The 14,444-nt window shown below is 42.0% G+C and overlaps 1 protein-coding gene across 1 annotated transcript in view; it reads right to left on the bottom strand.

The window, feature by feature from the left end:
- The window catches only part of SNRPC (small nuclear ribonucleoprotein polypeptide C), a 57,088-nt gene that overhangs the window by 28,803 nt on the left and 13,841 nt on the right, over positions 1-14,444 (bottom strand). Inside the window, exon 2 of the mRNA XM_044288170.1 lies at positions 4,792-4,834. Within this exon, the coding sequence (XP_044144105.1) occupies positions 4,792-4,834 (43 nt within the window). The remainder of the gene's footprint in view (positions 1-4,791; positions 4,835-14,444) is intronic.

Below are 14,444 nucleotides of genomic sequence, written 5' to 3'. Positions count from 1 at the left end.
CATAGCGATTCTTCGACAACCCGAACTTTAGACGCCGAACTTAAAACACAAGTTTGCTCAACACTAATCTTGATCCATCAGATCTAGCCACTTGACAACCTTTTCAGCCATTGGTGGCAGCCATCTTAGAACTATTAAAACTGTTTTCTGCTTGCTGACATTTTGGTATAGTATAACCTTACCTATATTTTATAGGATAATTAATATAATATATATCTATCTATATATTCAATTAACCATACTTTGTGTATAGTATCTGTTTTAGAATAAGATTGGGGTGTACCTGCAGCATCATCCTAAAACTTGATCCGATTCAGGGAGATTTATATGTATGGTTGGAAACACTGTACCATCTCCAAAGAACTGAATTCAGTTCTAGGCCGGTATGGTTAATTATGTATATATATTTCCATCAATAAAAAAGGAAATCCGAAATAGACCATATTTGGATTTAAATCAGACATTTGTCGGCTGAGAGAAATCGGGTATCAAATGGATTTAAAATTATAATTGAAGGGTATTGTCATAATAAGGCATAGTAGTGGAATATATATACACACACACATACACCCTTCAATTATAATTTTAAATCCATTTGATACCCGATTTCTCTCAGCCGACAAATGTCTGAATATTATAAAAAAATAAATTATATAATCTATATCTATATCTATATCTATATCTACACACTAGATTATTTAGACCTTCTTAAAAATCTGGCATATCATTGATTGAATTTCAATTGTCACCAATTTTCTTATATTAATTTGCACTGTATTATTGTTATTTAACCCTTTCATGACCAAGGGTCATTGATGCCCCAGTGTCCAGGTCAAAATTGACAAATCTGACATGCGTCACTTTGTGGTAATAGCTTTGGAACACTTATTTATCCAAGCTATTCTTAGATTGTTTTCATGATAGTCATACATTTGAGTGAATATATTTCACCTTTATTTATGAAAAAAAAAAAAATCTAAATTTCAATTTCTCCGCTTCTAAAACAGAAAGCTACCTAATAAAATATTACTTAACATTTCCCATATGTCTACTTCATGTTGGCATCATTTTGGAAATGTAATTTTTTTTTTTTTTTTTTTTTAGGACGTTAGAAGGTTTAGAAATTTAGAAGCAATTCTTAAAATTTTTAAGAAAATTTGCGAACCCCACTTTTTAAAGGACCAGTTCAGGTCTGAAGTCACTTTGAGGGGCTTACAAAGTGGAACCCCCCCCCCCCCTCATAAATGACCCCATTGTAGAAACTACACCCCTCAAGTTACTCAAAACTGATTTTACAAATGTTGTTAACCCTTTAGGTGTTCCATGAGAATTAAAAGGAAAATGGAGATAAAATTTCACCTTTTTGCCAGATTTTCCATTTTATAACTTTTTTTTCTTTAACACATTGAGTGTTAACAGCCAAACAAAATTCAATATTTATTACCCCGATTTACAGAAAAACTCCCACACGTGGTCGTAAACTGATGTAAGGGCGCAAGGCAGGGTGCAGAAGAGAAGGAGTGCAGTATGGTTTTTGGAAGGCAGATTTTGCTGGACTGGTTTTAGATGCCATGTCCCATTTTAAGCCCCCCTGATGCACACATACAGTAGAAACTCCCAAAAAGTGACCCTATTTTTTGAAACTAGGGGATAAGGGGCCAGTTTTATTGGTACTATTTTGGAGTACGTATGATTTTTAATTGAGCTATATTACGGTTTTTTGAGAGGCAAAGTAAACGAAAAATGGCTGTTTTGGCACTTTTTTTTTTTTACAAGAGTCATCTGACAGGGTAGATCATATGCTATTTTTATAGAGCAGGTTGCTACGGACACAATGATATCAACTTTTTTTGTTTCAGTTTTACATAAAGCATTTTTGAAAAATACATTATGTTTTTGTGTGCCCATTTTCTGAACGCTATAGGTTTTTTATTTTTCTGCCGATCGTCTTGTGCAGGGGCTTGTTTTTTGCAGAAAGTTGGTTTTTATTGGTACCAATTTTGGCTACATAGGATTTTGTGATTTGGAACAGTTTTTAGTCATTTATTTTTACAGCGTTCATCTAAGGGGTTAGGTCATGTGACAGTTTTATAGAGCAGATAGTTACTGACGTGGCAATACCTAATATGTATACTTTTTCTTATTTAAGTTTTACACAATAATAGCTTTTCTGAAACCCAAAAAATTATGTTCTAGTGTCTCCATAGTCTGAGAGCCATAGCTTTTTTTATTATTTGGGCGACTGTCTTAAATAGGGTCTCATCTCATCAATCCCTCTTGAAGATCCAGTGGGGGCTGATAGTATTATACTTTGCAATGCAAGAGCATTGCAAAGTATAGTACAGCTATCAGATGTCCTGTAGGTGGCAACACCGGACGCCTTTGCAAAGCGTCCGGTTGATGGCTGAGAGAGGGAGCCCACCTCCCTCTATTAACCCCATGGATGCAACTGCATCTAAGGGATTAAAGCAGAGTGTCAGCATAGAGCTGACACTCTCTGCTGATGACGGCAGCTCAGGAATGGAGCCGCTGCCGCCATCAAACACAGCAGGGGGACTGCACCGGGGCAGCCCTAGCATTGAGGGGGCACAAATGGGGGCAGGATGCATGAATATGGATGGGGGCGGGGAAACTGCATCGGGGCAGGCAGGGGTTGGAGGCGCACAGGAATGGGGGCATGAGGACACTACCTGATTTCAGGCTCTGATCTGCAGAGCGCAGATCAGAGGCTAGAACAGGCATTTTTTTCACTGCCGCAATCCGATTTGGTTAGTCTGCATAGACTAACCAATCGGATCGATTCCCGGCAAGGGACCACTCTGATTGGACCCTTGCCGGCATTACTGCACTGTATGCTGTCCGTGATAGCAGCAGTGCAGGGGCAGAAGCTTTAATCCAAGTGTTTTGCAGCGCTTTGATTAAAGAGCTGCCTGACGGCTATACACGTACTAGCTCCATGGGGCATGTGCAAATAGCACGTATATAGACGGATTGCAGTCGGAAAGGGGTTAATATATATTTTGATTTACCAGTCTTTTTTCTATCTAACTGAGCAGATCACGAGCGCAGTTTAGCTTGGTATTGATGATAATAGATTAGAATCTCCATTATAGAAATTTTTGATGTAAATAAATTAGAAACTGTTAATCGGAGACAGCATAAATATTCCGACATAATACAAGGATGGCTATTTTCACACTAGCATTTTGGCTTTCCGTTTCTGAGATCCTTCATGGGCTCTCAAAAGCGGTCCAAAATGGATCAGTTTTGCCCTAATGCTTTCTAAATGGAAAAGAATCTGCTCAGAATGCATCAGTTTGCCTCCGTTCAGTCACCATTCCGCTCTGGAGGCAGACACCAAAACGCTACCTGCAGCTGCATGAAAGCTCGGACCTGATAATCCAGAAATATTCCGGAGTTCAGGTGTGTAAACAGCAGTGACTTGAGCAAAAGAATTGTGCACAGGGGTGGACTGTGAACTTAAAGGGATTCTGTCACCTCCCCTCAGCCAAAAAACGATTTAAAAGCAGCCATGCAGCACAGCTTACCTGGATTAGGCTGTGCTGTTTTATCTTGAAATCCGTCCAGCAGTTACTTCAAAAAACGACTTTGATCAATAAGGAAATGCGTCCTGAAGGTGCCCAGAGGGGCGTTTTTTTTCTTCCTAGTGAGCCCAGTACCGCCCCTCTTTCAGTGCCCAGCCCGCCTTCCTTGTATTTTCTAACCGCCGCCCCCAGCCTGCCACAGCCTCCCCTCCCTCTCCTCCCCCTCCCTCACGCCGAACGAAGTCTCGCACAGGCGCAGTACCCACTGAGGGCTGCGCCTGTGCGATCATCAGGAGACTTCATCCTCGTCACTGGGCATGCGCCGAGCCCAGTGACGTCCGATGCTCGCTCTTCTCTCAGTCAGCAGGGAAGAGCGAGCATCGGACGTCACTGGGCTCGGCGCATGCCCAGTGACGAAGATGAAGCTGCCGCCCTCAGTCTCCTGATGATCGCACAGGCGCAGCCCTCAGTGGGTACTGCGCCTGTGCGAGACTTCGTTCGGCGTGAGGGAGGGGGAGGAGAGGGAGGGGAGGCTGTGGCAGGCTGGGGGCGGCGGTTAGAAAATACAAGGAAGGCGGGCTGGGCACTGAAAGAGGGGCGGTACTGGGCTCACTAGGAAGAAAAAAACGCCCCTCTGGGCACCTTCAGGACGCATTTCCTTATTGATCAAAGTCGTTTTTTGAAGTAACTGCTGGACGGATTTCAAGATAAAACAGCACAGCCTAATCCAGGTAAGCTGTGCTGCATGGCTGCTTTTAAATCGTTTTTTGGCTGAGGGGAGGTGACAGAATCCCTTTAAAGTTGCCTGGAAGTATAAAAAAAAAAATTGCCAGTCCTCAGGATAGGTCATTAATATCAGATTGGCAGGGATCTCAACTGATCAGGAATGACTCCAGTGCCAGAAATAAAACACTGGAATTGCACAGCTCTATCCACTGTGTAATTAGTAGAGCTGGTTACTGCAGTGCTGCTCCCATTTAAGTCAATGGGAACAGTGCTGAAGTAAACAGAGAGCCCTATTACACAATGGATTGACCTGGATAGTTTTGGAGCTGCAGCCACTTCTATACAACTGACTGGCAGGGGTATGTGGTCTCCTGTGGATAGGCCGTCAATATAAGAATTCTGGAAAACTCTTTAGACCAAATTTTGAAGAGGTTTGTTCTTCAAGCCAAGAGTTGCACATACATGTAGATAGAAAAAGCAGAAAATATTACTTAAGTTAAAAAATAAACAAACAACTTACTGAATCATGAGTGAGGTAGGTGTCACAGTAATCGCAATAAAACCTGCACAGAATGGAAGAAAAGAAAATTAGCATCTCATAGATACCACAGAGAAAAAAGATTCAGCTTCCCATCTCTGTTGGACACCCTAAAGGCCCCTTTCACACGGGTGATAATTCCACGCGGGTGCAATGCGTGATGTGAATGCAATGCACCCACACTGAATCCTGACCCATACATTTCAATGGGGCTGTGTACTTAAGCAATGTTTGTCATGCAGCACTTTTGCGCTGCGTGGAGAGAAAAATAAATAAATCACAGCATGTTCTATATTCTGCGTTTTTCCCGCAATAGAGGCCACATAGAAATGAATGTGTCTGTGTGAAAATCACAAGCAAGTCCTTTTATCTTCATTCAGCAGGACCTGCACTGATGTCACCACATGGTGAGCGCGATTACGTCAAAGGTCCTTTTGCAGGTCCTGAAAGACGACTATGCCGACTGCACGATCAAGTGGATGAGGAGAGTTAAGTCCAGGTTCGGGTCTGGGTACCACATTCAGTTTATCACACGTGTGCAAAACGCGTTGCACCCACGTGATAAAAACTGAACGCAACTCAACCAAAACTGACAAACCGTGCGCACTTGCGCAGGTTTCCCACAATGCACACAGGATGCATCCGAAGCAAATCCGGGACACCCGTGTTGAAGATGCCCAAGTGCCAGTTCACAGATTACTCATCAATTTTGGAAATGCTGCCGATTGGATGTAGACTTCAATTCTTCATATTAAGGGTATTTTCACACATCTGGTGTGAATTATGGCAGAGATCAGCCTGAACAGCCACGCAACAGAAGCAAAAGTAGAAGAGGGAAAGCTCACTGAGGCTGTAATTAATGAGGGACAAACACGAATGTAAAGTCAGCTGATTTACAATTATACGAATCAAAGGAATAATGGCTCTCAAGGTGAGATGAGACAGTCCCGACCACCTCCCGGCTGGGAAACAGCAGAGGGCTCTGGCACACAGAGTTTCGGTAGTTCACACTGTGGTGCAAGAAAGCTAGGTTAACAGAGTAGCACAGCAAGCTATGTCATTTCTGAGTTGGGAAAAACGCATAATCTGCCGTGCTACTGTTTCCATAGCTCTCATACACCACAATAGGAGCTACTGAAACAGCGAGTGATGAAGCGCTCTGGTGTTTCCCAGCTTGGGCTGCGTCTCATTTCCTGACCAAGCCTAAATGAGCAAATCTGACATCTGCCACTTTATTTGGTAATAACTTTGGAATGCTTTCACTTATCCAAGCCATTCTGAGAGCGTTTTTTTTTTTTGTGGCACAACTTAATGGTAAGTTTGAGTCAATATGTCTTGCATTTAATGAAACCTTTTCTACAAGAAAAAAAAAAAGTCTCCTACAAGAATTAAAGGAAAATGGGGGGAGAAATTTAAAAATTTAATTTAAAAAAAAAAGTTATGCAAATTTTTCCTTTTAACACAGCAAGGGTTAACAGCAAAATAAACATTACTCTGAATATGCAGTTTACAGAAATACCCCATATGTGGTAGTAAACTGCTATTGGGGCACATGGCATTGGTCAGAATGAAAGGAGCACCATATGGTTTTTGGGCACCATTTTGAATTTGAAGACCCTGACGTGAACCCTAAGAAAGTGACCCCGTTTTGGAAACTAAACCCCTCAAAAAATGTATTAAGGGGTGTACTGAGCACTTTGACCCCATAAGAGAGAGTTTTACAGAATTTGGAAACACTTGGCTGCAAAAATGGAAAGGTTTAATTTCTTCCAATAAAATGTTTGCTTCAGTCCCAAATTTTTCATTTTCACAAGGGTTAAACAGGAGAAAAATCACCCCATAATTTGTTACCAATTTTCGCCTGAACACTGCAACACCCCAAATGTGGTGGTAAACTGCTGTGGGGGCACATGGCAGGAATCAAAGGAAGAAGCACAGATTTTTATTGGTTTACAGGTGCCTTTGGTTTTAATTTTTTTGAGTGATTGTCTTGTGTGGGGGTTAATTTTTTTTGCAGAATGAGGTGACTTACTAGCACCATTTTGGGGCATTTATAACTTTTTGACCACTGGATATTTTGCAGTTTGTGAAGCAAGGTGACAAAAAAAAAATACCTGTTCAGGGCTGGCATAGTTTTTAATTTTTACAGCGTTCACCTGACAGAGTACCATATAGCATGTGATATTTTTATAGAGCAGGTTGTTACGGGCACATCGATAAAAATAAATAAAAAGACATATTGGGTAAGTTTTACAACAAAGCATTTTTGAATAGCATAAAATCTTGTTCTTAACGTTGCCATGTTCTGAGAACCATATTTTTCTGGCAATGGTCTTAGGTAGAGTCTCGTTTTTTTACAGAATGAGATACCTTTACTTGTTTGATTGGTACATATGTCATTTTGTTACTTGAATTTAAAATTTTTTTTTTGCACTTTGCTCGCTTTGACAGACAAGCCCCGCACTGGACAGCAGAGACAAGCAGCATTAACATGATTGATAATGCTCCGTGCCTTTTTTTTGCTACAAAATCAGTGAAACCATCTCTGATTTTGTAGTAAAAGATCAGAGATGCACGGAGCATTATCAATCATGTTAATGCTCAGTGTCTGATGTCCAGTGCGGTGCTTGGCTGCAATTCATACTGCAGATTACACGCACTGGATCCGCTCATGTGAAACAGCCCTTAGAGGTCTGGAATGTATTGGCAGCATTATGTCAGTGTTATTCTATATATTCCAGAAATTTCTAAACAATCATTGGGGACAAATGGGATCCACATGCCCTGTTGGAATTTCTGATAATACTGAACGTTCTACAGGCAGTACAAAAAAATATAATAAGAGGCAGGGGTTGGGAACATTTTGGGGTGCCGTCATGGGTTTTAAGAAAAAAAATAAAATAATATTTACCGCTAAGCAATTTGTTTTTCCCTCACCCATGCGGACTAAACTATAAACTCCAAAATTGGAGGGGGAGCGGGGGTGGACTACTGCTTGCAGTACCTTCCTCCTAGAGGTGGCAACCTGTAGTGTCTTAAAAAAGGTATGTGAAGAAAAACCATGTGGCTTCTCTGCAAATTTGAGATGGGGAAGCATCAGCTCTCTGCCCATGTAGTAGCTACCACTCTTGTTTAATGTACCCCTATACCTTCTGGAATGGGCAAACACCTAGAAGAATATGCACTTGATATAGCAAATTTAACCCATGTTGCAATGGAGTCTATGGAAGCTTTAGTTCCCCTACAGGCTCCCTGAAACTGGATCAGAAGATACTCATCTATTCTCCGATCCTTTGTGGATTCCAGGTAATTCATCTAAACAATGAAAATTCTGTTCTCTAGGATTGTTTTTATTTCCTGGTTTCTATGAAGTAAAAAACCACCTTGGGTAGGAAAAAGGGCAAAGGTCTTAAAATGACTTTGTCCTCCAATATGTTTGCATAAGGAGAAAAAGCTGAGAAGACCTGAATCTCAGAAACTCGCCTAGCCGATGTGATGGCCAATAAAAAGGTTTTAAATCAATGTGTAATAAATGTAATCTTAGGGTGGCTCTACCTCCAAGTAAATGGTACCGATGTTCGTATAGTGACTACTTGCCATCTCAGTCACTAGTATCTAAACAATATTTCTTAGATAGGCACTCTGACATCTAGAGTACATGCAGCACACACAATTTAAATCACAATCTGTAAAAACAGTTAAGATATGAAATAAAAATTACTGTATAAACACGATGCATATAAGAATTGCTCCACCCTAGTACAGATAATTGCTTAGTTTGATACAAATCAATCCTCTTACTATTCAGTGCTTTCCATTGTGTAGTTCATCCACTATATAACCGATGAGGTAGTTTGAAAAATAGTTCATTGAAACCGTTCTTTATTATATATAGTTTCGATTAATAGGCCTTTTTCTCTTTTCTTTCAAAATTATATCATATATTAGACGGTTAGAAGATCATATTGAGCTAACGAGAGTATATATATATATATATATATATATATATATATATATATATATATATATATATATATATATATAATATCATCTATCTACCTCTATCTATCTATCTCACACTATTCTTTTTCAGAGGTACCCACTGTTCGGTCGGTCTCTGAGAGGTACAAAAAACATTACCACACTAATCTTCAGCATGGATGTTTCTCTCTCGCTTCCAACCTTATTTTGTTGAGCATCACCTCTATTCTTGTGTGAGCGATCGTATTTCCGTCCGAATTCGGCGTCCCTCGTGTTGCCGACTCCTTCAGTCGATCACGTGATTGAGATCAGCCAGTTGATTCAGTAGATAGAACTGAAGATTTAGTATTTGAAATCCCTGCTTAGCCTGCAAGCATCCATCATGACCCCCAATGCAAGTCAATAGGGACAGAGTATTTATTAAAAAAAAAATAAAAAAATCTGAGAAGTAACCGATTTTGTCTAAATTATTTTCCATCCTAAAGTTTCCAGAGTTCCACACAACTGATCAGTTTCAAAAAGGCGTCTGGAAGATTAGCAAATCATCTAAATAAGGAACTAGTGTGACTCCTTTTGATCTTACAAAAGTTGCTACTTACCAAGATTAACCTCCTCCCGTCACACTAACGCCGAAAGGCGTCAATGCTGCGGCGCTCCCAGGTCACACTAACGCCAATAGGCGTCATCTCGCGAGACGCGAGATTTCCTGTGAACGCGCGCCGCTCACAGGAACGGAAGGTAAGCGAGTGGATCTCCAGCCTGCCAGCGGCGATCGCTCGCTGGCAGGCTGGAGATCCGAATTTTTAACCCCTAACAGGTATATTAGACGCTGTTTTCATAACAGCGTCTAATATATCTCCTACCTGGTCCTCTGGTGGTCCCTTTTGTTAGGATCGACCACCAGAGGACTCAGGTAGGTCAGTACAGTCGCACCAAACACCACACTACACCCCCCCCCCCCGTCACTTATTAACCCCTTATAAACCCCTGATCACCCATGATCACCCCATATAAACTCCCTGATCACCCCCCTGTCATTGATCACCCCCCTGTCATTGATCACCCCCCTGTCATTGATCACCCCCCTGTCATTGATCACCCCCCTGTCATTGATCACCCCCCTGTCATTGATCACCCCCCTGTCATTGATCACCCCCCTGTCATTGATCACCCCCCTGTCATTGATCACCCCCCTGTCATTGATCACCCCCTGTCATTGATCACCCCCCTGTCATTGATCACCCCCCTGTCATTGATCACCCCCCTGTCATTGATCACCCCCCTGTCATTGATCACCCCCTGTCATTGATCACCCCCCTGTCATTGATCACCCCCCCTGTCATTGATCACCCCCCTGTCATTGATCACCCCCCTGTCATTGATCACCCCTGTCATTGACCCCCCTGTCAGGCTCCGTTCAGACGTCCGTATGATTTTTACGGATCCACGGATACATGGATCGGATCCGCAAAAAGCATACGGACGTCTGAATGGAGCCTTACAGGGGGGTGATCACCCATATACACTCCCTGATCACCCCCTGTCATTGATCACTCCCCTGTAAGGCTCCATTCCGACGTCCGCATGCGTTGTGTGGATCCGATCCATGTATCCATGGATCCGTAAAAAATCATGCGCATGTCTGATTGGAGCCTTACAGGGGGGGTGATCAGTGACAGGGGGGTGATCACCCTGATTACCCTGATCACCCCCTGTCATTGATAACCCCCCTGTAAGGATCCATTCAGACGTCCGCATGCGTTCTGTGGATCCGATCCATGTATCCATGGATCCGTAAAAAATCATGCGGATGTCTCAATGAAGCCTTACAGGGGGGGTGATCAGTGACAGGGGGGTGATTACCCTGATCACCCCCTGTCATTGATAACCCCCCTGTAAGGCTCCATTCAGACGTCCGCATGCGTTTTGTGGATCCGATACATGTTTCCATGGATCCGTAAAAAATCATGCGGATGTCTGAATGGAGCCTTACAGGGGGGGTGATCAGTGACAGGGGGGTGATCACCCTGATTACCCTGATCACCCCCTGTCATTGATAACCCCCCTGTAAGGCTCCATTCAGACGTCCGCATGCGTTTTGTGGATCCGATACATGTATCCATGGATCCGTAAAAAATCATGCGGATGTCTGAATGGAGCCTTACAGGGGGGGTGATCAGTGACAGGGGGGTGATCAGGGAGTCTATATGGGTGATCACCCCCCTGTCATTGATCACCCCCCCCCTTGGTAAGGCTCCATTCAGACATTTTTTTTGGCACAAGTTAGCGGAAATTTTTTGTTTGTTTTTGTTTTTGTTTTTTCTTACTAAGTCTCATACTCCACTAACTTGTGTCAAAAAATAAAATCTCACATGGACGCACCATACCCCTCACGGAATCCAAATGCGTAAACATTTTTAGACATTTATATTCCAGACTTCTTCTCACGCTTTAGGGCCCCTAAAAAGCCAGGGCAGTATAAATACCCCACATGTGACCCCATTTCGGAAAGAAGACACCCCAAGGTATTCCGTGAGGGGCATATTGAGTCCATGAAAGATTGAAATTTTTGTCCTAAGTTAGCGGAAAGTGAGACTTTGTGAGAAAAAAAACAAAAAAAAAATAATCAATATCCGCTAACTTATGCAAAAAAAAAAAAAATTCTAGGAACTCGCCATGCCCCTCATTGAATACCTTGGGGTGTCTTCTTTCCAAAGTGGGGTCACATGTGGGGTATTTATACTGCCCTGGCTTTTTAGGGGCCCGAAAGTGTGAGAAGAAGTCTGGGATCCAAATGTCTAAAAATGCCCTCCTAAAAGGAATTTGGGCCCCTTTGCGCATCTAGGCTGCAAAAAAGTGTCACACATGTGGTATCGCCGTACTCAGGAGAAGTTGGGCAATGTGTTTTGGGGTGTCATTATACATATACCCATGCTGGGTGAGAAAAATATCTTGGTCAAATGCCAACTTTGTATAAAAAAATGGGAAAAGTTGTCTTTTGCCAAGATATTTCTCTCACCCAGCATGGGTATATGTAAAATGACACCCCAAAACACATTGCCCAACTTCTCCTGAGTACGGCGATGCCAGATGTGTCACACTTTTTTGATGCCAAGGTGGGCAAAGGGGCACATATTCCAAAGTGCACCTTTCGGATTTTACCGGCCATTTTTTACACATTTTGATTGCAAGGTACTTCTTACACATTTGGGCCCCTAAATTGCCAGGGCAGTATAACTACGCCACAAGTGACCCCATTTTGGAAAGAAGACACCCCAAGGTATTCCGTGAGGGGCATGGCGAGTTCCTAGAATTTTTTATTTTTTGTCGCAAGTTAGTGGAATATGAGACTTTGTAAGGAAAAAAAGATAAAAAAAAAAAAAATCATCATTTTCCGCTAACTTGTGACAAAAAATAAAAAATTCTAGGAACTCGCCATGCCCCTCACGGAATACCTTGGGGTGTCTTCTTTCCAAAATGGGGTCACTTGTGGCGTAGTTATACTGCCCTGGCAATTTAGGGGCCCAAATGTGTGAGAAGTACCTTGCAATCAAAATGTGTAAAAAATGGCCTGCAAAATCTGAAAGGTGCACTTTGGAATATGTGCCCCTTTGCCCACCTTGGCAGCAAAAAAGTGTGACACATCTGGTATCGCCGTACTCAGGAGAAGTTGGGGAATGTGTTTTGGGGTGTCATTTTACATATACCCATGCTGGGTGAGAGAAATATCTTGGCAAAAGACAACTTTTCCCATTTTTTTATACAAAGTTGGCATTTGACCAAGATATTTTTCTCACCCAGCATGGGTATATGTAAAATGACACCCCAAAACACATTCCCCAACTTCTCCTGAGTACGGCGATACCAGATGTGTCACACTTTTTTGCTGCCAAGGTGGGCAAAGGGGCACATATTCCAAAGTGCACCTTTTGGATTTCACCGGTCATTTTTTACACATTTTGATTGCAAAGTACTTCTCACACATTTGGGCCCCTAAATTGCCAGGGCAGTATAACTACGCCACAAGTGACCCCATTTTGGAAAGAAGACACCCCAAGGTATTCCGTGAGGGGCATGGCAAGTTTTTAGAATTTTTTATTTTTTGTCGCAAGTTAGTGGAATATGAGACTTTGTAAGAAAAAATAAAAAAAATAAAATCATCATCATTTTCCGCTAACTTGTGACAAAAAATAAAAAGTTCTATGAACTCACTAGGCCCATCAGCGAATGCCTTAGGGTGTCTACTTTCCGAAATGGGGTCATTTGTGGGGGTTTTCTACTGTTTGGGCATTGTAGAACCTCAGGAATCATGACAGGTGCTCAGAAAGTCAGAGCTGTTTCAAAAAGCGGAAATTCACATTTTTGTACCATAGTTTGCAAATGCTATAACTTTTACCCAAACCATTTTTTTTTTGCCCAAACATTTTTTTTTTATCAAAGACATGTAGAACAATAAATTTGGCGAAAAATGTATATATGGATGTCGTTTTTTTTGCAAAATTTTACAGCTGAAAGTGAAAAATGTCATTTTTTTGCAAAAAAATCGTTAAATTTCGATTAATAACAAAAAAAGTAAAAATGTCAGCGGCAATGAAATACCACCAAATGAAAGCTCTATTAGTGAGAAGAAAAGGAGGTAAAATTCATTTGGGTGGTAAGTTGCATGACCGAGCAATAAACCGCTAAAGTTGTGGAGTGCCGATTTGTAAAAAAGGGCCTGGTCACTAGGGGGGTATAAACCTGTGGTCCTTAAGTGGTTAAATACTCGAGGGGCCTCCGATATGCCAAAAGGAAGAGCTTTGTATTGATGACAAAGGAGATCCCTGAACCTAAACTGCAGTCCTTAAAAACTTTTGGTAGTGGACATTGATCGGAATATGGCAACGTGGTAGTATGCCTCTTCTAGAGCTATACACTTGTCATCCAATAGTTTTGGAGAGATTTATAGCGGAGGTTATAGTCTCCATTCCAAATTACTGCCTTTAATAACAGCTCAGTATCCTCAGTAGGAAAAAGTGCTCTGTCTGCATCATCTTCAAAAGAAGAATCACTAGCCAATTCACTAGAGACCTTAAAATCCCATTTATTTTCATCTGATATATCTGAATCAGAATCAACATTCTGTCTAGAACCACATGAAGTTTGAGGAAAGAACTGTTAAGGGTTTAAGGGAAACTCTAACCTCTGATTTAAAATGTAAAAAAAGTTTTTTCCCTACGGAAAGAAGGGGGCGTTAGAGATTGTTTGCTGCCATGGTAACCGATCAGAGCCCCGCAATTTCACTGCTGGGGCTCTGTTCGGCAGATGACACTGCCACTAATGCAAATACTGGGGGGGGGGGGCGCACCTTTGGCCACTGTGATACCAATGAGACACCAAAGATGCAAATACTGGGGGGCGGGCGCCGGCCTTATCACACAGCCGGCCTCAATGATGGGGGTCCTGAATGGTTAACTGACAGGGTTCGCCGTTCCTTGTCATTAAGGCCGGGTGGCGGCTCTGTGATATGGCTTGCACCCACCACCCACATTTGACTCTCCTCCTGCTCAGTGTCTTTCTGAACAGACAGTCTAGATAGTCTTTTCCCATTAGTTTTTGTTTTTTATTCATTTCATACCCAACACATACCTCCACCTATAGTATCCTACACTCAT

Source organism: Bufo gargarizans, chromosome 3, assembly GCF_014858855.1.
Source record: "Bufo gargarizans isolate SCDJY-AF-19 chromosome 3, ASM1485885v1, whole genome shotgun sequence".
NCBI lineage: Eukaryota > Metazoa > Chordata > Amphibia > Anura > Bufonidae > Bufo > Bufo gargarizans.
This window is presented reverse-complemented; position numbering and strand designations above follow the sequence as displayed.